The 27,803-nt window shown below is 42.5% G+C and overlaps 1 protein-coding gene across 2 annotated transcripts in view; it reads right to left on the bottom strand.

The window, feature by feature from the left end:
• nsfa (N-ethylmaleimide-sensitive factor a) overlaps positions 1–27,803 on the bottom strand; it is a 311,021-nt gene that overhangs the window by 125,513 nt on the left and 157,705 nt on the right. For both annotated transcript variants that reach the window (XM_078529818.1, XM_078529817.1), the window contains exons 10-12: positions 23,951–24,116; positions 22,444–22,518; positions 18,502–18,689 (exon numbers count right to left, since the gene is read on the bottom strand). In XM_078529818.1, coding sequence (XP_078385944.1) covers positions 18,502–18,689; positions 22,444–22,518; positions 23,951–24,116 — 429 coding nt within the window. The remainder of the gene's footprint in view (positions 1–18,501; positions 18,690–22,443; positions 22,519–23,950; positions 24,117–27,803) is intronic.

Raw genomic sequence — 27,803 nt, 5'->3', positions numbered from 1 at the left:
CCATTCTTACTTGGTTTGGCCTATATGTCACTCCATCTATCATCTGAAGTGGCCTGCATAAAACCAACGAGAGATAGGAATAAATGCTAGCCTTTTCAGAGATGCTCACAGCCGAAGAATTCTTCTTTTAAAAAAGCAGCTGCTATATAAATAGTAATGAATTTGTTCCCAAAAGCACAGGTTTCACCAAATCTAGTCAACAGAAAGACCAAGGAAACTGGACCCTCTCAATACCAGCGATAACACACTCAGCTGGTTTACATTGTGATTAATGCAAGCTGCACAAGATTCACAATTTGGGAACGGGCTGTGCAACCACCTCGCTGAAACCAAGAGACTCGACATTGGCTAGCAGGAGCAATACCTCTAGGTGTTCCAGAGATTGCCACTTCAGGCGGGTGTCATTGGTGGCCATGCCTTCAGCTACCTAGGCTCTAACATCTGCAACATCCTCTGTAAAGCTCTGCCCCTCTAGCTCTCTCTCCTCCTTTAAGCCATTCCTTAAAACTTACCTCCACATGTCCTTATATCGGCTTTGGCTCAGTGTCAGATTTTGTTTGATAATGATCCCGTGAAGCGGCTTGGGATGCTATATGATATCAAACTTGCTATATAAGTGTGTGTAAGTTTTTAATCATCACATTTGGTGACAATGCTACATTATCTACTTAACCAGTGTCAACAAAATTGGACTACCAGGGAGGGGGAAGAAATTCAGAGGCTCCACCTAACCTCACGAGGGCTGCTGTGCCTTATCTGAAAAACAGATTCATCAAAAGCACTGCGCATTTGTAAGTGTTCTTCAAAGACTTCTTACTCCACTCACCCAAGCAGTTTGAAGTGCTTGGAAGATTGAAGAGGCACATGTAGCACTACAACATTTGAATGGGTGCCCACACAAAAGGCTTTAGTCCTGGAGTTGGGTTCAAATTCTCAATCTTCAGGCTCAACTCAAGCATGCCAGCAACTGGGCCAAACCCACAATGGTTAAACAGACTGCATTTTAGGTCCATTAGCTTATTTTCCTCTGATAAAACTCTCTCCACATTTCTGGTTCAAAAACAAGTCATTAAGTCTGAAGCATTGTTAAATAAAAGATGTAGTGCCATAAGAAACTGAGCAAAGTTTAAAAATACCAACATTTAGCAGCAATTAACATTTGGGATATTTTGTAGAAGTGCATCTCTGGCCAGAACCAGTGAAAGGGTTAACAATGTCAGTGGGAAAAGCACGATGTAACTATAATGATGCCTTTACTTGTTTTAAGTTGCAATTCTGAGTTAACAGCACTAATTTTACACTGTTGGTAGCATAAAATAAGCTCATACAATTTAAATATAAATTACTGGATGCGTGTAAAACAAGTAGAACATCAGAGATGAAGCACAGAAAAAGACCTCCCTGAATGTTTAAAATTTGTCCTGGAGGACATGGCATTCTGTGCAGCTTCACCCTCTGTACTTGTCCAGACTAGTTACAGGAACAATGGCTCAGAATGTCAAGGGGCAGCACTGTCAAAAGGTTAAACTGCATTGTGAAATGTCTGTACCCATTTCAAAAAGTACCAGTACATGCAAATGGACTTTCAGACCTGCATTTAATAGCTGTTCAGCTTCTCTGTATCAGAGAAAGGGGAGGAGGAATGGATAATGCCTTTATCTTCTCTAGAACTAGGGGGGTCTCTCCACTTCTAGTGGCCAAACAAGTTTATCAAGTGAGCAACTCGGCTGTACAAATCCAGAAGCTCAAATTGGGTTCAAACCAGAAACCTGAAGTTGTTGATCACTGTCACATCAGCAGTTGGAGTGCAACAACTGACCTCAGCATACCTTCAACAACTCACCTTTACATAGCACTTTCACCATAATAAAACATCCCAAGATACATCACATAAGCAGTCAAACTTTGTTACCAAGCTACACAGGGGGATACTAGGGCAGGTGACAAAAAACTTGGTCAAAGAGATAGGTCTTAAGGAGTGCAGTTAAGAAAGAGAGAACAGTCAGGGATTTAGGGAGGAAAATTAAGAGCTGGATATGGCCCTGTTGGACATAGGTGTCTATTTTCCATTTAACTATTTGTGAAGTAATTTAGGATATTTTTTCAATTTAAATTATCATAAGAACTTGTTTTGTGCTACCAACAGTGTAAAATTAGTGCTGTTAACTCAGAATTGCAACTTAAAACAAATGAAGGCATCATTATAGTTACATCGTGCTTTTCCCACTGACATTGTTAACCCTTTCACTGGTTCTGGCCAGAGAAGCGCTTTTACAAAATATCCCAAATATTAATTGCTAAATGTTGGTACCTTTAAACTTTGTCCAGTTTCTTATGGCACCTACATCTTTCGTTTAACAATGCTTCAGACATAATGACTTGTTTTTTTTTAAAAAACTTTAAATACTTTATAAACTTGAATTTATAAAGTAATTGCAATTGACATTGGTGTAGTAGAGTGTGATGGTCCACACTGAAAAAAAGCCAGTCAAAGAGTCATACGGTAATACAGAATGAGAGTATTGCTGAAAAAAATGAGAGACATGCTGTCGAAGCTTTTCATCATGCACTCATCAGGACAGATTCACAAGAATACCAATTGTAAAGGGAACAACAATGGACTCGGAGCATTTAAATTCTACCATTCGTGATACAGCCAGACCATCTGGACATTCAGCAATTTGCAACTGACAACCAGTTCAATGTTTTCTGAACCAAAAAGCATAGAGTGCAAATAATTATTTCCAACACACTAAAACATCAACAGGAAATTAAAGCAAATGGAGCAAAAGTTGAAGAATCCATGAACGTATTCTCACTAGCTCAACACTCTGTGCCAAATTCTGCTGCTAAGGGGCAAACTCCAATTCTACAAACTAGCAATTGTAAGATCCCATTAAGGTAAGATGCACTGATTCATGAAATGGAAAATGGCTGTTAATGTACTATTGTGCTAAAATGAAGTGTTATTAAAGCTTTATTAGACATCCCTCTTACAGGCAGGGTGCAGTGCCAAGAAACAAAGCCAATCTCAAGGCAAGTTTCCCATCTTAAAATTAGGTGTAGTCACTACCTGAAGTAATCTGTAATTATTAACATTTTCCCCCTAGAGTATCTGCTTTTACTATGGTGTCTTGACAAAGTCAGTAACCCTCTAACAAATTGTTCAAATAGTTTCAAAATCATGTAGCTAGGGAGGGGAAACAGCCATTAGTAGAAAACAAATAGGAACAATTGAGAGGAAATGACAGGAAAAGAATCTAGAAGTGTAGTGATGCTAAAAGGCACCCCCCCACCCCCAGCTGATCTGTCCCTCGAATTACTATATTTCCAGTCTCTTATTCCCATGAGGATCTCTTCTGAAACTTCTTGTTCGAATTCCTTCAGTCCAGTTTCAGTACTACTAGGGACCAATAAAGCCCTAATTTCAGTCATAATGTCAATGCACCACTCAATGCATTAACCAAGTTGCGATCTTCCATCATTCCTACATCATGCAGCTCTGGGAGGCTGCCTATCATTCGACTGCTACATACCAGAAAAAAAATACGGAGAACAAATGCTAGTGTCCTCTTTGAAGCCAGGTCCGCAAGCATTCAGGGTAAAACTCCTGCAAAATCAACAGCAATGGATTGGACACTGTCTGGATGGCCAAACGGCATCTCCCCCGTCAAGTCCTGTTTGCTCACCTCTCAAATGGCATGCATTCCAGGGGAGGATAAAGGAAACACTTCAAAAATACTCTGAAACTCTCCTTGAAAGGAGGAGGAATGGCATTGACGTTAATGATTGGGAGGAGCTTGCTACCAATCAATCATTCAAGATGGCGAGAAATTGTCCATTAAGCTACATCATGCTTTTGAGTCCTAATGCCTTAATGATGAGGTGAATAGGCGGCAGAGGAGGAAAGAAAAGGCAGGAAATCCTATACCGCAGATCTCACCACCTAAGGGTCCTGTCCCACATGCCAAAAGATCTGCGGGCCGACAATCAGCCTGTTCAGTCACATGAAGGCGAATGGCAGAAACTCTCAACCCTGAGCAGGCATTTCCTCGATTCGAGGGGCAGCTGACGACAATCTACCAGAACGCAGACAGTGCATTTTCCAGTTTCTACATCAATAACAGTGGGAGAGATAGCATGGGCATGGGCCATCAGCAGAATTGTATTTCACTACAATCTGTAACCTCATGGTCCAGTATACCCCCGACATGTCAGTAAGACATGAAAGAAATCAAACTGTGTAAATCAAACTTTATTCTTTTCCCTCATTTAAAAATTGACTTTGTTAAACCAAAAGATGGCTGCTACCAGTCACGTGACTCAAGATTGGCCATAGTTTCTGGAAATTTCCAACAGCAGTTACAAGGACAAAAGAGTTCCACCTCTACCCTTGTACAATCTCACACCTTACTGTAAGAACCCATTATAATCCTCAAAACCAGAGATCTATAACAAAGAGAGGCATCGAAACTCATTATAACTGCAGAGGCACTATCAGACACACACCTGAGACTGTCAAGGTCCATTTCAAAAAGGAGATGCTGAAAGGAAATGGATGTAACTTGCATCTTTATATACTTACTCCTCTAGCAGAGTCTGAGGATCTATCAAGACAATGGAGCAGGGTCATCAATATGAATAATGACTCTTTCAGAGGCTAATGACTGGAACATAAGCCACTAAACAAAAGCGAGACCCAGACACCAGATAAATATCCCTTTATGAACTCATTGTGGGGGGAGGTCACATGACTTGACTATTTTGAAATCTCCATATACAGTTGAGAGCTCAACAGCAATGCAGTCTGCTGGTTTACCTCCACCTGCAAGGCCAACAGGGCTCCAGGTTGGCCAAGCAACCTGCAGCAAGTCTCAGACCCTCGAAGCATGTTTATCTAGAAGTCTCTCACCATCGCCTGCCAAGCAGACCAATGCATAGAAATCTCATCTCACTCCATCACCATCCATTGTAAAGGGATTCTGCACTACTGTCTTCTGCCAGGAACCTACCAGAACTGGAACTTCTCCATGAAGAAATCCTCTTTTGGACTTTGACTTGCTAGACTCTGGAAATCACATGAAGTTATATCCATTTTTGTGGCTCTTTTGTTATTAAGTTATTCATAGTTGTAACACTCCTCTTTTCTATCTCTCTTACAGTATATTTGTGTATTAAGTTATGATCATGTCCCCAGGTTTGAATGCATGAATAAACTACCGTTTTGATTTAATCATAGAGTTTGCTGCATGTCACTTTAAACATTGGACATAAATTGAGGGTTTGGGGAAACAGCACCACAGCCTATTTTTAAAACAAAAAACACCCCTTATAGACATACAGCAAGAGAATAATCAAGTTCAATTTTGCCCCTCTCCTCTGTCCATAACACTCTCACACTCAACCATTATTATTAAGCCAGGGGAGCAACTCTAGTTTAATGAGGAGTGCAGGAGAGCATGCCAGGCATACCTAAAAATGAGGCACCAACCTGGTGAAACTGCAACACAGGACTACTTGAATGTCAAACAGCAGAAGCAGCATGCAATTGACAGAGCTAAATGATCCCACAATCAACCAATCAGATCAAAACTCTGCATTCCACTACATCCACTTGTGAGTAGCGGTGGACAATTGAACAAGTAGCCGGAAGAGGAGGCTCCACAAATATCCCCATTCTCAATGATGGGGGAGCCCAGCACATCAGTACAAAAGGCGGAAGCAATTGCCACCACCTTCAGACAAAAGTATTAAGTGGATGATCCATCTCGGGTCCAGGAAATTGGCTGACAAAGATCTTCAGGGTAATTTCCTAGGTCCAACCATCTGCAGCTGCTAGATCAAAGTTCTTTGCTCCATCACAAGGTCAGAAATGGGGATGCTCACTAATGATTGTTCAGGGTTCAGTACCATTCATGACTTCTCAGATACTGAAGCAGTCCATGCCCAGATGCAGATGGACCCAGGCAACATTCCAGCTTGGGGTAAAAAGCAAGTAACATTCAAGCCACCCTAGTGCCAGGCATTGACCACCTTGAACAAGAGAGAATCTAATCACCTTCTCTTGACATTCAATAGCATTACCATCACTCAATCCCCCACCATCAACATCCTGGGGGTTACCACTGGCCAGAAATTTAAACTGGACCATCCATATTAATATTGTACTACAAGAGCAGAGGCTGGGAATTTTGTTTTGAATAACTCATCTCCTGACATCCAAAGCCCCTCCCCCATCTAAAAGGCACAAGTCAAGAGATTGATGAAATACTTTCCTCTTGCCTGGATGTGTGCAACACTCAAGAAGCTTAGCACCATTCCAGACAAAGCAGCCCACTCGAATGGCACTCTATCCACCACCATTCCTCCTTCCACCGACGCACAGTTGCAGCAGTGTGTACCATATAAAAGATGCATTGCAGCAACTCGCCAAGGCTCCTTCGACACTATCTTCCAAACACTCAATCTCCAACACATAAAAGGACAAGGGCAGCAGATGCAGCTCCTGACCTCATTACAGCCTTGGTTCAAACATGGACAGAAGAGCTGAACTCCCGAGCTGAGGTGAGAGTGACTGCCCTTGACTTCAAGGCAACAGTTGACCAAGCGTGGTATCAAGGAGCCCTAGCAAAACTGGAGTCAATGGGAATCAGGGGGAAAACTCTCCACTGGTTGGAGTCATACCTAGCACAAAGGAAGATAGTTGTGGTTGTTGGAGGTCAGTCATCTCAGCTCTAGGACATCACTGCAGGAGTTCCTGGGAGTTGCCATTGACCAGAAACTGAACTAACCACATAAATACTGTGGCTACAGGAGCAGTTCAGAGGCTAGGAATCATGCGACGAGTAACTCACCTCCTGACTCCTCAAAGCCTGTCCATCAGCTACAATGCACAAGTCAGGAATGTGATGGAATACTCCCCACTTGCCTGAATTAGTGCAGCTTCTACAGCACTGAAGAAGCTGGACACCATTCAAGACAAAGCAGACCGCTTGATTGGCACCACATCCACAAACATTCACTCCCTCCATCACCAACGCACAGTAGCAGCATTGTGCACCACCTACAAGATGCACTGCAGGAATTCACCAAGGCTCCTTATACAGCACCTTCCAAACCCACGACCACTATCACCTAGAAGGACAAGTGCAGCAGATAAACGGGAACACTACCACCTGGGAGTTCCCCTCCAAGTCACTCACTTGGAAATATATCGCCGTTCCTTCACTGTCGCTGGGTAAAAATCCTGGAACTCCCATCCTAACACCACTGTGGGTGTACCTACACCACATGGACTGCAGTGGTTCAAGGTGGCAACTCACCACCATCTTCTCAAGGGCAATTAGGGATGTGCAAATGATACAACATCAATGCAACAAATGAGCAACAACAATGATACAAACATTTTTTGAGACATAAAGAGGCTGAACTTAATTACAATTAAGGTACCACCCGCATACATAAGAAATTAGTTATACTGCCTCATGGAACACTGATATTGAGAGGACACATTGGAATTTTAGATTCGCTAAATCTATTCCAGTGTCTCTCGCAGTAAACTTTTGTGAATGTGTAATTTCATGATTCATATATTTTAGGAATAAAACTTAGAATTTGGAGATTGAAATGTTTTAATGCAAGATAAATGAAAACACCTGGTGAGAAACTGGTGAACAAACCTGAAGTAATTGCAATTCAAAGGGTGGTCCTATGTTTATTTAATAAGGTCAGAGTTAAAATGCAACACTAATCAACGGGTGGCCCCCCCCTCACTGAGCTTCTTGGAGACAAGGGCCAGAATCTTCTGTCCTCTCGAGTGGCATGTTTGGAGACGGGAAGGGTATTTAATCGGATGTGAGGATGGCAGATGAGCACCCTGCCACCTTCCCGCCTCAAACCCAATTAAGTCTGGGGCAGTTGGCTGTTTTCACCACACTGTAAATTCAATGTTCGGTTCTTTAATAAACATCTATATATTTGGAATTTATATTGTCTCTAAGTCTTCTGTATTGCTAACTAGTGACTCTATACCCTCTTTGGTGGGGGAGGGGCTACATCACTGAGTTAATCCTGGACCATAATTATATCCAGGATATTATAATCTGACTGAAACTTCTTTAGGGAAAGATTGGTCAGACCCATTCAGCATCAGCTGTCTCAACCTAAAGTTGAGGGGTATCATCTGAGAGGAATGTCTGATATGGAATTGTCCCAAAAAGGGAGTTGGATGATAATCCACCATAAATGCTCTGCCCCTATCTCTCCCTCCATTGCCCAGCTCAATGGGACTCAGTCATTTGGCTCCAATCATAGCTAGAGCATCACTATCAATGGCTTCCCTTCCCACCTGTATAGTTACTTCAGGAGTCACCCAAGATCTATCCATGACCCCCTATTCTTCTCATGTGCCCTATGACAGCATCACCTGTAGACATGGGGAATTGTCTTCTACACTTTAGGGGGAGATGGTGGCGTAGTGGTAAAGTCACTGGCCTAATAATCCAGAGGCCCAGGCTAATGCTATGGAGAAAGGGGTTCAAATCCCACCATGACGGCTGGTGGAATTTAAATTCAGTTAATAAAAATCTGAAAACGAAAGCTGGTCTCAGCAATGGTGACCATGAAACCATTATCGATTGTCATAAAAACCCATCTGGTTCACCAATGTCTTTTAGGGAAGGAAATTTGTCATCCTTACCTGGTCTAGCCTACATGTGACTCCAGACCCACAGCAATGTGGTTGAGTCTCAAATGCCTTCTGAAATGGCCTAGGAAGCCACTCAGTTCAAGGGCAATTAGGGATAGGGAACAAATGCTGGCCTTCCCACGATGCTCACATCCCAAGAAAGAATAAAAGCTTACACTAATAGAACTCAGCTCTACCTCCACCACCTATCTCAACCCCTTCACTGCCTCAGTGTTGTCAGACTGTTCAAACATCCGGCTGTCATGAGCTCCAATTTCCTCCAGTTAAACATTGAACAATCTTCGGGCCATGCCATAAACTCTACCATTGCCACCAATTTACATCCCAGCCACTGCTTCAGGCTGCAATACACTTCACAGCTTCAGTATGCTATTCAACCTTAGATTCTCCATCAGAAACACTGCTTCCACCTCTAACATTGCTTACCTTCACCCCCAACTCAGTCTATCTGTTGCTAAAACCCTCATCCACCCCCTTATCACCTCTGGACATTATTAAAGTGCTCCCCAGGCCAGTTTTACATCCTCATTGGCCAAAAACTTCAGTTTATCCCCACTGACTGTGCCCCATCCAACAGAGTCTACCTCTCCCATTCTTCCTGCCCTTCTGGGCCCTCAACTCCTCCAATTTAAATTTCTCAGTCTTTAAAGCCTTTCACAGTCTCACCCTCATCTCCATAGCCTCCTCCAGCCTGACGACAACTGTTCTCTCCCAACTTCCCCTTTCCTCTGACTCTGCCCTTATTACATACTCTTTTTCAACCTAGTGGCAGCTGTGTGCCTCAAGCCACCTAGGCCTCAAGCGAGGGAACTTCCTCCATAAACTTCTCATCAACCCTCTCACCACACACCAACCCCTCACCCCCTGCCCACCAACACACCTGATCAATGTCTAACGTCTATTAAAGCCACCTCTTTTGTGAAGTTTTTGGTGACCCCTCCCAATATCGCCTCCTTTTGGTCAGAGTTCAGGTTTTTCCGATTACGTCTTTGGGAAGGCACATTGTTCTTGGTTAAAGCTCTATATGAATGCAAGTTGGGACTGTGGCCAAGTAGCTTTCATATATAATCCATAGACTGTTGAACAGTTGCAAAAATAATTTTGGTTGTGTGGGGGGTGCAAATTCCAACCCCAGCAGGAATACCTAAATACCAGCACTCGTCATAACGCCAGTGTTTAAACGTGTTAAATTACGACAATCTCAGTGTGATGCTTGCAATCAGTGAGGTGCTCAGCAGATAGGCCCAGAAGGGTCATTGCTCTCAGGCTGGATTTGTCATTTGTTGTTCTCCTGGTTACAATAATAAAAGACACCCAGACCTTAAACCATCACATTGAGCATCATTACAATGAACATCCACCAACATCTTATGCTGGTTTAGAGGGTGTATCACACAAAAGAACTACAACTATTTGCAAAAAGCTCTTTTCCTGTCAAAAACAAAATATGCTTAATGGGCACAACTAACAACCCTCAGTCATCTACCACTTTATATAATTAACTTTCAGCCACTCAGCCCTACCTTCTGGACCTCCCTTCCTAAAACTTCACCCTCCTCATCACCTTCAAAAAGCTCCGAAATGCAATCCTGTGATTTCTGTCACCTCTCCTAGCACTTCCTCTCAGGCTTTATGTTTACTGCCTTCTCCTTCTGTGAAACTCAACTTTGAATTTTTACCTACACTAATGACACTATTTAAATCCAAGTAGTTGCTGCCGTTGCAGTGTTGTTAAAGTACTTAGGGTTTACAGCGCTTAATATACCGCCGACTCCTCAACAAACAACTGCAGCAGAGCCTTTCTTCATTTCATTTCAATGATCTTTAAGTAACAAAGCAGCTGATCTGATACTTACCATGGCTACACTAGAATTATTTGGGATTCCATTTAGTTGGAACAGTATTGCTTATTTACAACAAACAATCTGCAGCACTCAAGTATTTAGGAAGAACAAACTTACATTTATTTAGCATCTTTCACCAACTCAGGATATTCAAAGGTTCTTCATAGTCAATGAAGTACTTTTGAAGTGTAGTATTGTTGGAAGGTAGAAAATGTGGCAGCTGAATTTGCACACAGCAAGGTCGCACAAACAACCACACAATCTGTTTTTTTTAACATTAGTTAGGGGATAAATATTGACTAGGGCACTGGATAGAACTACCAAGCTCTTCAAAAAGTGCTATGGGATCTTATACACCATGGACAGGCCATGCCTCAGTTTATCATCTCATCCAAAAGACAGTACCCTCCGACAAATAGCACTGCTCCAGTACTATCCTGAAGTGCCAGCAGAGATTATACACAAAATTCTCCAGGGGGCTTGAACACACGATCTTCTGACAGAGGCCAGAGTGCTATCACACATCAAAAGCCAACTCCCTTAAAATCTTGCTGCTATCCATATGAACAGTAAAATTTCAAACAATAGGAACTAGTCCATTAGAGCTGCTTGAGTTGAAAGCAGTTCTGTAGTGCAAATAAGGCACTAGCAAACAATGAAGGAACTAAATTAGCTTTACCTCTGGTTCTTATTTCACGCAAGAGTCACAGCATCATTGCTGTTTTGGTCTTGCACAATTTCCATGATTTTTGCCAGCCTCCCACATTAGATAATGCAGGGCTCTGCAAGAATGGGCAAGAATGGCTTGGTTAGTTTGTAAATCTACCCTGTATAAAAGGACAACAGTGTAAAGCAGTTTTGCTTGGTGGCAGCCATTTTTGTGTACAACAAAAATAATTCAAGGTGGGCGTGTGGGGCCTCACCTGGAATTCAACCGCAGATTGGTCATAAGATCAATTTCAGAGGAATCTGTTTGCTCTAATGACTGAAAGCAGGATAACATTACACTTGATTCAATTGGAAGTGGGGGGGCGGGGAGGGAGAGAGGGGATGGAAGTAGAGACCTACCTGAGGGCAAGCAGAGAGAAAAAAAAACCAAAACAAGCACAACAATGGAACTACTCTAATCTACAGCATCTACATTCTCAGGAAAACATCCAGACATGGATAATGCTGTTTAGATGAGGAAACAAATGCCAGCACCTACATGGGTTCAGCCTCTGGTTACCAATTCAGAAGACTACAGAAAGTCTCAATGAGGGACAGAAGGGACTGTGCAAACATTGCATATTCTGCCAGCTTCACATTCACCTCAGAGTTGAGTATTACTTAACACTTTTTCCTGTTAGTCAGCCAGACAACTGAAGGACCATGGCAGACCGCTCCAACAACGTGCTTAGCAATGACTGGTCATGATCGCCTGCAGCGACTTAGGGGATCGATCACTGTATCCCTATCCCTCCAGGCCATCAAATCAGGTAGAGTTGGCGCAGATGTTTTTAAGCGGGTTTTTTCTTGAGCGTGGGGGAGAGCGTGGGCCTGGCGCAGTGAGGCCTGAGCGCAGGGCTGGCTGGAAGCCACAAGCAGGGGGATTGGATTAACCCTGGGAGCCACTCATTGAACTTGGTGGGGAGGGGGGGATTTTCCCTCCAGCACCCTTGGCACATGCTCTCCCAACGCCATGGTTCAGTTGGGGCTACCCTGAGGGCTTGAGTGGTGGGGGAAGGCCTCACTCATTTTTCAGAATCCTCTGAAACCAGCCAGGTTATTAGCACTGAGTGAGGGGCTAACCGGGGGTATCTACTGTCAATGAAGGGTTATAATACTTTATTGTGGGGGGTTTTTCTGTGGTGAGGAGTTATTTTTGGGAGATTTAGTGCAGGGGTGAGGATTTTCGGGGGGTTGATTGCTGCACTGTGGTGAGGGCTTTTTGGGGGAATTTAGGCCAGTGATAAAAGGTTTCTTGAGGGATTAATGAGTGATTTAGTACTATGGTGGGTGAGTTCAGTGGGGGGATTTGCTGCTATGAGGGGCTGTTGGGTGGGGGGGGGGGGAGAGGGGTGGGCAAGAGTAAGTAGTGTGGTGGGGACTTACTGAGGTGGTTTAGTATTGAGGTGTGAGTTTTACTGAGGGGATTAAATTGCTGAGGTGGTGGGCTAGTGAGGGGATTTCATTTAACTTAATTTAATTTGCTGAGGTGGGGGCTCTATGGAGGGGGATCAGTGGCTAGGCTGGGTTTCACCTGTGGGCACTGGAGGTTGGGGGTCTGACTGCTGCGGCAGGGGCCAGGGAATGGCACACCTGGAGGAGAAGGTTACATCTACATCTGTGTCGATCTGAGCCCTGCCTGTTATGCCTTTCAACATTAACACGACCAACATAAAGCATTAATAACCAAGTAAATCCGACAAAATATGGAGTGGAGTATCATTGGTGCTTCCCTCAAACTGGCACCTTCAAGCAACTCCTGCAACAAACCAGGTCCCAGACATGCATAGGCTTTCACCTTTCCTCTGGATATCAGCCTACAAGGTCAAGACGTGGGTACAGAAGCTTGGCAAGTCTGCACCTCTTAAAACTATGCCTAGGCTATGTAGCAAACAAAGAATGGTAACTGCTTGGCTTTGAAGCTAGAATGAGGGCTATGCGCCCTAGCATGAACAACCACCCACACTCTACAGTGAGTGTACGCAAGATGGTCCTTACTGACTGTGAACTACACAAGGTTGGTGTCGACATTGCTGCTCGACAAGAAACCAGTTTAGCCAACACAATTTTTATTCATAAAGCTAATTACACCTTCTATTGGCACAGAAAGAGCGCTGGAACTCACTGTGAACATGGGGTAGGCTTTGCAGTGAGCAAGCGGCTGACAAAGTCAACCTCATTTCCCTTCAGTTGTCATCTGGAGGCACAGTCAACAACATATGTGCCTACACACCAATACTGTATGCCACCATCTCAGATAAAGACCATTTCTATCACTCCCTAGGTAACATTGAGGAACATTCCAAATGATGAGAGGCTATTCAGCCTGGGTGACTTCAATGCACATGTTGCAGCAGACAGTGATTCATGGACAACGTGCCTTGATCGTCACGGGGTTGGGCAAGATCAATGATAATGGACAACGCCTTCATGAGCTTTGTGCCCTGAATGAACTCCGCATCATCAACACCTTCTTTCAGGACAGACATCGTCACAAGGTATCATGGCACCAACTGGACTTGGGCATCATTAGAAGGCATGAGCTGCCCAGTGTTTTCCACACCCGCACCTACCAGCTCAGATTGTGTGGATTTTGATACCGACCACACTCCTGTCAGCAGAATTAAGGTGCACAATTCCAAACGTGACAGTCCACCACACATCGACATCCCTTGCGCAAGAGATGATGTCAAATACCAGCGTTTCTCACTGTCACAAGAACAATTGCTACCCGCCAAAAATTTTCCAGGAAATGCCTATGCTGGTTAAAGAAGCTTGGAAGTCACTAAGCTCAATCATCTGTGAAGTAACAGAAGCATCATTTGGTAAAGTTGGAACCTACAGTAAGGACTGGTTTGAGACCTACTCAGCTGAGATGTCATCTAGCATTTATGCAGAAAAAAAGCCCACATGATGCACAACACAAACCCAACAGCTAAAACACTACATGACCTGAAAGTAGCCAAGAGAGTCATGCAAAAGATAAGGAGACACTGTACAAATAAACACGAGTTATGAAATATCTCAAATGCCTGCCACTGCTTCTTTATCGCCTTAGCTTTTAACCTATTTTCCCATTCCACTGCAGCCAACTTTTTCTTCATATCCTTGTAATTGCCTTTACTTAAGTTTAAGATATTAGTTTCAGACCCAAGTTTCTCATCCTCAAAGTGTAAGTAAAATCTTATCATGTTGTGATCACTCAAACCTAGGGGATCCTCTATGAAGTGATTAATTAATCTCATCTCATTGCACATTATCAAGCTGACCCTTAAGACCCAGCTGATGGTCCATAAGGCTTGTATTCTTGCACCTTGCTGTGCGGCTGTGAAATATGGAGGGCTTACAGCTATCAAGAAGCTCAAATTTCCACCTTCGATGCCTGTAGTGTATTATGGGTATATCCTGTCAGGACAGGATCACAAATGCAGCAGTCCTCTCCAAGTTTGTTACACTCGTGAAACAGCAGCAGCTTTGTTGGCTCAAGCGCATCCCCAGGATGGAAAACAGCCACATACCCAAGCACTCTCTGTATGGTGTGGTCACCAGAGCCAGGCGACAAGTAGGGTGCCCAAACCTCTGCTTCAAGAATGCTTGCAAGAATGTCATGAAGGCCCTAGACATAGATCATCACACCTGGGAGTTACTAGCTGATGACAGAGGAAAACTGCAACACCTCCTGTGCGCTGGTGTGCACCACCATGACGACCAGTGGCTACAGCGGCTTGGCAACAGACACCAACACCGAAAACAACCCAGTGACACTTTGTTGCCTCATGTGCGGCACTTATGGCAGAATCTGCCTCTCAAGGATTGGCCTCTTCACCTATTAGCAAAGTTGCGCCATATGAAGACACCCCATCTTGTTTGCTGCTTGTCCATTACTTACGTAGATGGAAGGATGCTGGAGACCTGTCAGTCAGCCTTCCACAAAGTTTAAGAGGCAAGGGTTACTTTCTCAGGACGCAGGACCAAACAATTGCAAAAGAACTGGAGTGTTCATTTACAGAGTAGTGTGTTCAAAATTACAACCTTAACAGTCACAAAATGCTGCAAACCTTGGAAGCCTACTCATCACCAATTACGATTGGGAAACACCCGCTGAAACCAGTTTTTGATACACTTCTGTGCCATGTGCTGTTTTTAGCCAAGTAATGCTCAAGCATGACTAAGGATGACCAATCTTCCAAAAGGCATTGATTGGAGAACCATTTGTAGCCTATTCACAATGATATGATTGAAATGTGGCAAGTAAGGAATCTCAACATGCCAGCAAGCTGTGCCACTGTATAGCACTCTTAAGCATGCACAAATGTATGCATTTTCAAATTTAAGAAGTTAAATGAAGTACCCATCAAAATGCTGTGCTTTATAGTAGGAAGGTCAGAAAACATCTATTTTCCCATTGACGTTCCCCATCTCAGCTGTGATATTATGGTTGAACAAAGCTTCTTTATCCATGCTTTTGCCACCTCAACTCAATTTCTCCAATGTCCTCCTTGTTGGCCTCCCATCTCCATAAATGCTAACTCATCCAAAGCTCAGCCACCAGTTTCCCTTGTGTAAGCAGTTAAAAAATGTGTCATAAGATCTTAAGCTCATCTAGAACTCTGCTACCCAACTCACTCAAGTCCCATTCACCTATCACCCCTGCATTAACTGACCTACATTGGCTCATCACCCATCAGCGATTCAAGCTTAAAATTCTCATTTAGTTTTTAAATTGCTTCACGGCCTCACTCCTCCCTATTTCCATGTCTCCTCCTGCCCTAGAACTTCGACCTCAATGTTCTTCTAATTCTGGTTCTTTTAATTCTAGCTGGGTAGGCACAAAGCTCTAAAATTATCTCCCTAAACACCTCGTCCGCTCTCTGTTACTTTAGGGTGCTTCTAAAATTTAGTGCTTTGACCAAGCTTTCTCACCCAACATCACAAGTAGCATGGTGCAAAAGTTCATCTGATAACACGCCTGTGAATTGCCTTGGGACATTTTACCACTTTAAAGGTGATATATAAATGCAATATTGTTCTTGCTGAGAGTGGGTTGCCTATCTGTCCTCTTGACTGGGGATAGGTTGTCATTTGGAATAGATGAGTATGAACATTACAGTAACCATGTCAAGAGCAATCAGTGTGCCAATGATATCCACAGCCCTTTGTACTCACTCAGGAAACAGCACATTCCACATGTTGAGTGAGATATTTCATATTGAAAATGTATTTAAGTGTAATAATGTCACGGGACACAGACTGCTTGTTTTGCTCTGAAGGCGCTTAGAAACATTTGCAAAAAGATTTATGGCCAGCCCCTGGCTGAAATTCAAGAAACCATCTTTTCAATTTGATACGTCCAACTTTGAAAGACCCCTGTCAATTTCCTGCATCCAATTTTAAATGTGATGGGGAATGAGAAGCAGCCTGGTGCAGTTCAAGGTCTTCCTGCCCCTGTGGCCTGTATGAAGATAGGCACGTACAGCCTGTGGTCAGTTGAGGGAACTTCACAAAGTTGTTCCAGACACTGGTACAAGTTTAGTCTTATCATGCGAGCATTATTGCTCGCACCCAGGAGTTTTCATACAAAGGAACAGGAATAGGCCATTCAGCCCCCTAGCCTATTCTGCCATTCAATTAGATTGTGACTGATCTGTACCTGAAACTTCATTCATCAGTCTTTGGTCTATATCTCTTGCTAAGCTTACCAAACACAAATCTATCTGTGTCTTGGCAGCATCCACAACCTTTTGGAGAGGGTTCCAGACCTCTACTACCCTTTCATAAGAAATACTTGATTTGAACCCTGAATGGCCTTGCTCTAATCTTAAGATCAACACTACACACTCAGTCTGGTGAAAACTGCCATATTAATATTGTTCAGTTTTTGCTTTCAATATAAATCAAATTTGCAGTTTCTATCAGGACACATGATTTGATAATTGTTTATTCTTTCGCTTGAAGACTGGAACAAGAAGCCAATTCGAGCCATTTTCAGTAAGCTTTAGGAGCTTCAACCTGCCCTGATCCATGCTGCAACTTTGTGTGCAAAGGGTAGCACTTAGGTTTGTTGGAAACAGTCCCAGGATTGGAGAGGTGAGGGGGGAGTTGGGAAAGGGAGGAAATAAATTGTAGCATTGAGAATGCTTGGTAAGATTATTCACAGTCCCATCAAGGTGGAACTGTTTTTAAACCAGTCTTGCAATTTATTTAGCTTTCATTCAAATATAACCATTTAAAGTCCAAATGGATCTAAGGAAGTGCAATGCTGCATCATAGAAAACACTGCATATCATGTAGAGTCTGTCCAGCAGTGTTAAAATGCAATCACATCAATATTTCAGCAGACACAACCATTCTTTAATAGTGGATGCGACGCTACTTAACTGAGGCGAACAGCAACAAGACATTGCAATCCCAGAAACATTAGCATAGTTATGCAAATCAAAACAACTTTTACTTCTATAGCACCTTTAATACAATAAAACATCCCAAGGTGCTCACAGGTACATTATGATAATAAATTGATACTATCACATAAAATTAGGGCAGATAACTCTTTGACCAAGCTTTTAGTCAAGTTTTACAGAGCGTCTTAGAGGAGGAAAGTGAGGCAGAGAGGTTAGATGGGGGAAGGAGCTCCAGAGTTTAGGACCCAGGCAACTGAAGGCATGGCCACCAAAGGTGGAGCATTGAAAATTAGGGATATTCAAGAAGCAAAAATAAGATGAGTACAGATATCATGGAGGGTGGTGAGGCTAGAGGAAATTACAGAGATAGGGAAAGGTGATGCCATGGAGGGACTGAAAATAAGGAGAATTTTATAAAGAGTTGCTGCTTAACTCAGAGCCAGTGTAGGTCAGTGAGCAGAGAATTGATGGGTGAACAGGATTTGGAGAGAGTTAGGACACATGCAAAGTTTTGGATGACCACGTTTACGGATGGTAGAATATGGGAAGTCAGCCAAGAAATTGATAAGGGCCATTTCAGTACTGTGGCAGGCAGGAGACCTGATTGGAAGGATTCAAGCATGGAACTCCAGGTAAGAGACGGGTACAGATTTGGGAGGCAAGTCAAGAATTGAAAGAAAGTGAGGACAGAGATGGGGTGGTAGTTTGCAAGGATGGCGGGGGGTCAAGGGTTGGATTGAGGAGGATCAATGACAGATGTTCCATTTTCTGGTGCAGCTATGAATGCAACAATTATGTATTTTAGGAAATTGCCACTGAGCACCCAAGTGTCTTTGCTTACCTTTATGTGTCGGTTCATTGCAGTTGACTGAGCAGCTCTCACTAGCCCTTCCAACTCAGCACCACTGAAATTCTTAGTCTCTTGGGCGAGTTCAAGAACATCAACATCCTCGTTCAGCAGACTGTGCTCTCGCATTCTTGCTGTGTGTATATTCAGAATTTGCACTCTCCCCTTCTCATCTGGCAAGCCTGGGGAGCAAGAATAGGAGAAACAAATGGACACATCTGTAACACTATCAAGATTTATCACAACTTGAAAATCCACAAACTTATTAATAATTTGTCAAGCTTCTTTTCCTCAAAACATTATCTTTCTCCAAAGACAGCTGATTGTTTTCACAGCTTTGTCAGAAGGTGGCATCAGGTCAAGAACCCAGTGGGCTTGGTAAAATACTATCAAGTGAAGCCTGCTGCTAAGCGCTTTCTCTCCAACCAACTAACTTTCTGGGATTCTCCACAGGGTAACTATTAAAGTTATAAAGGTTAAACATCATATGGCTGTACTTATAAATGGAATATCAACGAACAATATACAATAGGCAGATTAAGGGCTTCCTCAGAGACCATGTATAAGTCAAAGAGACCATGTATAATTTTCCCAGGGGTGGGCTGCACCAAGGAAAACCAATGTGTTTCACCAACCCACTTTAATGAATACCTTCATTGATCATTGTAAAGCAAAGAATGTGGAAGGATGGCGGTGGGGAGAAAATGGGTTGTTCCACTCCTAGCTTAAAAACATCATTTCAGCTGTCCATTAACCATTGTGAAGACTATGATTGGATTCATCCAATTCTGAGGGATTACACAAAAATCAAAGTGTGGGTTTTCAATTGGCGTGCAATACATCCTCTCTCACCCTCTCCCACCAACCCTTATTTCATGAAATATCAGTTTTTCTTTGAGTAGTGACACTGGGGTACCTTCAGTGAGGCTGTGCTCCAGATGCACGGACTCACCCGTGATGAGCACTCGTCAGAGAATTGGGACCATCCCCAACTTGTAGTTGACACTGGCAAGGCTCTGCGCCCCAAGTGAAACCTCGGCAAATTTGCCCTCTTTTTCCTCTGGAGCATATCAATACTGGACAAGGTCCAACACATTGATAAGGTTGAGAACCTTCAGGATTTACTAAAGAGGGAGCAAAATGTTTCAGGATGTTGCCATATGTTTTGGTTCAGTGACATTTATAAAATCACTACGCCCCTGAGCCTCAGGGTTGATGGCAATTTTCTCTTATCCATCTATTATTCTTTATTTCTTACATTATTTATCAAATGAAAGAACTTCCAGCAGACAAGGAACTTCAGGGCATTAACTAGTGTGAATAGGCAGCCTTCAGAAGTATTGAACACATTAGCTATTTAGATAATAAGTCGCATTAGCAGCTTTTGAAATATACTGACATTTCCCACACCTTATTGAAACTGGAGTAAGGGCATCCTATCAAGTGGGGAGAAAGCTGCTTTGTGTGAAAATTCCTGCATCTGGAGTTTCTTCATCTCTAGCCAGGGAAAAATTTTCAAGCACAGACAGAAGCAAATAAGGTTTATACTTCAGAACACTGTAGGATAGGGAAGGTATCATATACCTTCAAACAGCCAGTCATGCTGTATAAACAATCTTTCAGGACAGATCAATACGTTTTTGCTGGGTAAGGGGATTAGGAGATATTGGAGAAAAGATGGTTAAATGGAGAAGAGGAACAGGTCGGCCATGATCTAAGTGAATGGCAGAACAGGCTCATGGGGCTGAATGGCCTATTTCTATTCCCACCAACATTGGCAGGTGTCCTGAATTGCATCATTAGCTCAACAATGTTTAACACAACGATAGATCTGCTTGCATGTGAAAGTTTTGAGGCGTCCATTCAACCAGCAAATTTTTGGATTCACAAAAGAAGCATAAAGAACCTTTGTAATGTTCAGAGAAACCCTTCTGACTAACCTCAGGAACAAAATGTAAACTTCTTAAAACAAACAGTTAAGCTTCCAATCGACCCATGGATCTGTTCAAATACTTGAGCGAAGAAGAATTAGGTCTCTGGCTTTAAAAGGGTGCACTGAGTGACACATACCTTGCTAGCAGAAAAATACGTAGCATATTATCTAGCGTAATACTCTTGCCGGAACAGCAAATCCTTGACTTACCATAAAGCACTACCATAGAGATCTACTAGCATAAACACAGGATTCCCTGAATTTACATATTATTTTACCCCTCCAAATGTATTAATTAGGTAAAGTCACAAACTGACTGATCATCTCGTTTTAAAAGAAGCAATTTTATTCTTTCACGGGACGTGGGCGACACTGGCTAGATCATTTATTGCCCATCCCCAACTGCCCTGGAGGTGGTGGTGATGAGCTGCCACCTTGAATCACTGCAGCCCATGTGGTGTAGGCACACCCACAGTGCTGTTAAAGAAGGGAGTTCCAGGGTTTTGAACAGTAACAGGGATTGGTGAAAAGGGGTCCATTAGCACTATTTGAGGAATGATGGCATCATATGAATTTTTAATATCCGCCTCTGAACAAGCAAACCTCAATTTAACTTCTTAGAAAGCAACAATGGCTTCAGCATTGTTGCACTCCTCTGCTACTATATAGAGTGTCAGCCTGGATAATATGCTCAAACCAGAGCCGACTAACACGAGATGATAATGCTACCAGTTGGAAGTTGAGAAGTTTTGTTGCAACATGGAAGTTTAGACATGCCAAAAGAGGATGCTTGCCCAACTGGACTAAAACACTTTGTAAACTACTAAAGTTAAAATTTAATTGTTAGGTTAAAATTATTTCAAGCTTTTCACATGCTCAGCTAGGGTCTGTTGTAATTTGCTTCTGCAATTGGTGCCTAGAACTTCAGTATGCATCCCTGAAATAATGTAGTCATGGACTTCAAAAAATGTCCAACGTACATCTCAGATTTTACTATTTCGTCCATCTTGCTCACTGAAATATTTATGACGGGGGCAGGGAGTTCATGGAGGAGCAGGGGGGAAAGAAGTGAACATTTCAAAACTTGCAATACCTGAAAGGTAACCTTTGCAGCTTAACTGTACGTCTTTAGCCAACAAAAACATTGAGAGAATATTAAACTTTTCTAAAAATGAACTTCCTTGGTTAGCTATGCCAGGAAGTGCTTGGCATCAAAGATAAGCAAAATCAAAGAGCAGCTAGAAACAACTCATTAAAAAGAAACAGTATCCTTTTGTTACTTGGCACATATGTACACAACATTTTGTCACATTATGAAATAACAATATTGCCTCAATCAGAATCAGTGATATGCCAAAAGGTCACTCTCTCATTGCTCCATTGGGCACAAAGATTCAAAGCTGGAGCAGGGAAAACTGCATGCAGCTCAGCTACAAAGGTTATTTTTCAGGTGCAGAGTGTAAACCCACAAACGAGTCTTCAAAGGTTTACCTCTTTGCCCTCTACTACTCCACCCCAGTGTTTCCTGACAAACAAGGGCAATTTGTCTTTAACAGTCATGAGTAGCAAGGTCTCTTGCCCCATTTCATGAGTTGGGCACAATTAGCAATCAAGAATGGGGAGGCAATAACTTCTTCAAAGAATAAATAAGTTGGAAAATAAATTTACAGTATTTCTGACAGGCTCTGCTGCTGTTGACAAGTACAAAGTGTACTGTATGGCACTGGCATCTTGTGGGCCTCCACAATGGCAGCACGGTAGGGTGAAACTGGCCCCATAAGTTCACTGCAGGGACAATGGTTCTGCATCAACACAGGAGAACCTTCAAAGAATAGAATTCTATAACAATCCAAAAGCTGAAAGACTTCGAATATATATTTAAACGTCATTTGGACGGTTGTTTTAAAACCACTTTGGGACCCTGAACAAACGATTGAAGCAGATCGATTTGTATCAAGGATACACCTTGGTTAAAAACTTTGCACTGGTGGAACACGGCTTACCAATTTCCATTTTGACTTCCAATCGGCCAGGTCGTAGGAGAGCCTCATCAATCAAGTCCGGTCGGTTAGTCATGCCTAGAAAGTATAAGGCTTAGGTTAAAATAGCTTTGATATGAAGCTTGGATTAAAAGCTGAACACAACAACTATAAAACAATTTTTATAGGAGCAGCCACTCAGCCAGTGAAGACTCTCTTTATGGCAGATACATTAATGGTATTTATTATTTGACTAATAAGTTTGACATAAATTGGACATCAAAGTCAGTTTGGTTCCTTTTTATTCATTCTTGGGGCCTGAGCGTGTCTGGCATTGCCCATTGCTAATTGCCCTGGAAAGGATGCAGAGCCACCTTCTCAAACTGCTGCAGTCCATGTGGTGTAGGTACACCCACAGTGCTGTTGGAAAGGCAATTCCAGGATTTTGACCTGGAAACAGTGAAGAGACACCTGGGGAAACTGCCTTATATAAATTTTAAGCAAATGCTGTCACACTAAAGCAGTTGCCATTTCAGATTGTATTAACATGTTCAGTTGCATAGCAAGAAAGGAGGGAAAAAAGTCCCAACAAATAAGTCTGCTCTAAACCACTTGTAAACCTGGAATTCTCCAAGCCAAAAATAACCGTCTATATATCTCTAGCATTCCACAGCCACTTAACTAGAAGTTAAAATATCTTAGAAAATTACAAATATAAGCCCAATATTTAAAAAACAGGTTAGCAGATAGACCCAGAAACCTCAGACTGGTCGGTTGAGTATAGTATTTAAGAATCTGAAGCAATGTTAAGAAACCCACAGATATATTTTACTCGAAGGAGGGTCAGAAAGTAATTGCAAATATAAAAACAGGAAACTCTTTTATAAATCATGCCAACATTTTTTGCCTAACATTAATGACTGGAGGAAAATATATGCCTGCGCTGGGAACAGTTGGGAAAATAGGGCTCGATAAAAGGGCAGCCAGCAGAGAGTTAGGAAGGTTGGGTCAGGAGACAATTCCATAAGTTAATCAGTGACCAGTTTGGTGTCATTTCCTTTAGAAATTACTGCCATATTGTGTGGAGAAATGTAGTGAATGCTGTATATAACTTAAGATTTTCACAAAGCATTGGATAAGATTCTACATTGGTAGTCAACTGCTAAAATGAAAAATGGATTCAGGCCCAAAACAGTGGCAACAAAAAAATTAACTGGGCAACGAATAAATCTCCAAAGTATATATATGTGATGGTTCACTTGAATATCCTTCAATAATCGGCATTGCAATGACAAAACTGCTAAGAAAATATTGGAAATGCAGGTTGAGGAACAAGGTTTATAAATCATAAAAATGGCTCACTCATAAAATATATTCATCAATTTGACGACATACAATCAAATCCTGAGCAGGGTAAGCAGGCAGCAACAAAATTTCCTCTTCACAGCCCCATTCTGCTGCCCAACCCCATTCTCATCATGGAAAATACCCGAAGTGCTATAAGGTACACAGGCCAGTTCATAGCCCTTACCTATAACAAGGATGTTATTCAGTTGTTCCACACCATCTATCTTGGAAAGCAGCTGATTGACAACTGTGTCATGTACGCCCGTGCTGCCTGCCATGGTCCCCCTCTGCTTGCAAATGGCATCTATTTCATCAAATATGATGATGTGCAGGCCGCTGTTTGCCCCAAGCTGTGAAAAGACAAATCGCATAAACCTTTTGAATTAAATGTGAAGTATGAAGGTAAAGCCCACAGAGTAGATATTGTTCTGGGAATCTGTCTTCACCCTGGCGATCTGCCTGGTCACTGGTTCAGAAAGGAGCTGACCTTTTCAAAAGTAGCTCTCATCCAACACAGATGTATCAACCTTAACCTCCACTGTCCAAAATAGTAACCAACATTCAAATAAACCAGGGTTAATTAAAAAAGAGAAGAGAACTGTCCTCAAAATCCATTTTGACTGAAGCTGACATGACAGACTTGAATGGCAGGGCCCTTTCCACAGGCTCAATGCTCTATTGTGTAACTGGAACTGCTGCACATGGGATGTACAAGTTTCCCAGGAATTCGGCAAATTCAATTCTCCCCACACCATTCCCCACCCCCACCCCCTCAACTGACCTTCAAGCACCTGAAAATAGCCAAAAGTTACATCATCCCTCTCCCCATTAGCAGGGGCTTAAATGTAAATTACTTCAAGTTTTGAAACGCCTCAAAACTGAGGCCTGAATTCTAGATAAGAGGAAATGAAAATCCAGAGTTGAAATATTGTCAATGTCACTTTGTGCCCTTGCCTATTTATTGCTCTATCTCAAAACAGTCTGAAAATAATCAAATTGGAAGGGCTTCCCTGAGAAAACCCCATAATCCAATTACAACAACATTAATGTCCTTTGAAACCTGAATGTTGCACCGTTAGAATGTATTTTTCAGAATTAGATTCTTCCTCTAACACTGCCCAATCTACCCCATCAACCCAAGCTTACTGTTTGCATCCTGCAAAAATTAAAACCGAGTAAAGGCAGAAGCAGAAAACAAATAGAAAGGTCACACCTTTTTTTTTATTGAAACAGGCAATTAAAAGACAGCACTTGCAGCCTGAACACCAGCATGCTTCTCAGTACCCGTGTACCAATATATTCATTCCTGGTGCACAAATGGCTCTTTTAATATGTGACAGATGACTTGCTTATAATGCTGATAGATTCTGCTGTAGATTAAGGCAAGTGGAGGAGGAAGAAATTAAGAAAACAGCACGCAAAGTCCAAAACAGATTGCAGACTAAAAATAAACGAGTCCTTGATTCACAGCAAAACTAGGATGAAGGACTTCAATTATGTGGAAAGGTCAGAGAAATTGGAATTGTTTACCTTAGAACAGAGATTGTTAAAGGGGAAATTTAAAGGGGGTGATCTAAATTATAGGGGTTAGATGTAAATAAGGAGAAACTGTTCCCACTGGTCAGGACAGCTGGCAGCCAAAGCGTATAGATTTAAATAGATTTAAGGTAACTAGCATAGAAAAGCTCAGGGAGATGAGTTTTTTTTTAGAACACGGCGAGTTATGACGATTTGGAATGCATTGCCTGAAAAGTCTGCTGGAATTGAATTCAGTAACAGTTTTCAAAAGAATTGGATCTTCCTTTGAAGGGGGAAGATTTGTAGACCTATGGAGAAAGCGCAAGAGACTGGAACAAATTGGATACATCTTTCAGAAGAGGCATCTTTCAGCAGAGGCACAATGGGCCAAATGGTCACCTCCGGACTGTATGATTCTTTGATTCTAACTTGGGGTTTCCACCAGCTGAACACGGGCAGCATTCACTCCAATGTAATTACAACTTTAGAACCACACTTCTGTCAGATTATGATATAGCTAATTCCAACAGCCTGGGGTTCTTCATACTGTGAGCAGCAGCAAACTGACAGAAATACAGCTTGGTAGTCTGCTACACTTGGGGCAGGATTTTCCTGATGGTGGCATTTCCCACCCCACCACCCAAAGAGTCAGCTTCAAGGAACGCTAATTGGCTGGAGACAGGACCTCCACCCTTCACTCGGGTTAAATTCCCACCTCAGAGAGCTGCCGGCCAATTCAATTGGCCAGCGGCAGCAGTGACCAGGACTGGGACCACAAGGGGCTGCATTTGCCGCCAACGCCGTGGATGAGCAGTTGTATACACGGCCACCATCTTTATTGTCGGGGGGGGGGGGGGTGGTGCAACATGAACTCAGCTTATTTACTTTCAAGAATCATATGTCATGCATCAAAATAATGTGGCTGTCAGTACTTTGCAAAATCATATTTAGTACTGCAACATCATTAATTCATTGATCCTTCTACAATTGAAGATATTTGAGAATGTGACAGAATATGCAGACGTTTTAAGGCAAGATTCTGCCCCTTTGTTAAACCGCTAGAATTAGTGAGGTCAGTACAACATTGCAACAGTTTACTTTCCTGGCTTGACTGAATCTTTCGGATCACTGAAAATTTAGCGACGTGTGTTCACCCTGCTTGTAAATTGTGAGACAACAAAAATTATTAAAGTGAGTTGAAGCATCGGAGTTCAGTAACGATTCTGGATTTTCACTACCACTCAAAATACTGTAACATTTTCTCCAAGTGTCAATAAAATGCTTGTGAGCTAGATATTCCGAGCACCTTGTCAACTAAGTGATGTGTGGGATCCGTGGAATTCAAAATCTAAGAGCATATTGCAATAACCAAGTTAAAAAGCAAAATGAATTTGTGTTGTGATGTGTGCACGTCATTGGATTTCTGCACACGCGCAGATGGGTATCAGTGGCCATCTTGCACAGCCATATTGTGTTGGCAGGAGACACTGACTACAAACAGTCCCCCACATTTTAAGTCCCGGAGATCAGGACAAGTTAAGTATGGGGAATCTCTCATCAGGGAGGAAGTTGAGGCCTGGGTGGTGTGGGGGTTTTGGATTGGTCGAGGGGAGAAGAAACACCTACAGGGGGCAGACTTTTAAGGAGGGGCGGGCACCTGATGTGGAAAGAAGGCCCTAAGGAAGGTGCCTGCCCCCACCTCCCTTCCCAGCAAAGGCCCAAGCACGGTGACCCGTCAGCCTTCTCTCCAGACACCTCCTGCCAGCATCAGAATTGAGGTTGGATGGGAAGCAACCCTCAAGTGGCCACTTAAGGGCCTCAACTGGGGAGAGGGCAGGCGGCTCCTTATGCCTTGCCCGATCCCATGTAAAATTGCAGACAGGTCGGAGGCAGGTGGCAGGAAGGCCATCTAGGGAATTTTTTCTTCAAACCCACAATTGGGATCTGTAAAATTCTGCCTTTGATGTTCTAAAGCCTCATGTGGCTGAGATCCTTTGAAGCCCTTCATCACGAATTTTAACAAAGTTCCACAGACATTCAAATTAACCATCAATAAAACGGCAGGAACATGATTAATAGCTCCTCCATGACCAGTGACCAGGTTAGGAATAATTAGTCTTTTGGCAGGTTACATATAAAAAAAACAAAAATAAAATTCTCAGTATAATTTTCAAGAGTTAAAGTTTACTGGAATGCCGATTTTTGTTCTGAAACTGTTCAAGTTCTACGGTTAAATTGGGATTGTTATACTAAAACCTTTATTGCCTCAAGGGCAATTAGGGATGGGCAATAATTGCTGACCTAGCCAGCTATGTTCACATCCCATAAATGAATAAAATTATGACCACTGATGAATTGACAATAACTCTAGCCTCTCTATCCATAACTATTTTCTTCCGCAGAAAAGGAAATTATATCAAAATGATTAGCCAGTGCTACCACATGGCCTAGAGAGAGTATTCTATACACAATACTATCTTGTTTTAGATAAGCATCTGTATCGATAGAGAATGCTCAGC

This window comes from Cetorhinus maximus, chromosome 25, assembly GCF_964194155.1.
Source record: "Cetorhinus maximus chromosome 25, sCetMax3.hap1.1, whole genome shotgun sequence".
Lineage (NCBI taxonomy): Eukaryota > Metazoa > Chordata > Chondrichthyes > Lamniformes > Cetorhinidae > Cetorhinus > Cetorhinus maximus.
The sequence above is the reverse complement of the archived record's forward strand: the minus strand, read 5'-3'. Positions and strand labels throughout refer to the sequence as shown.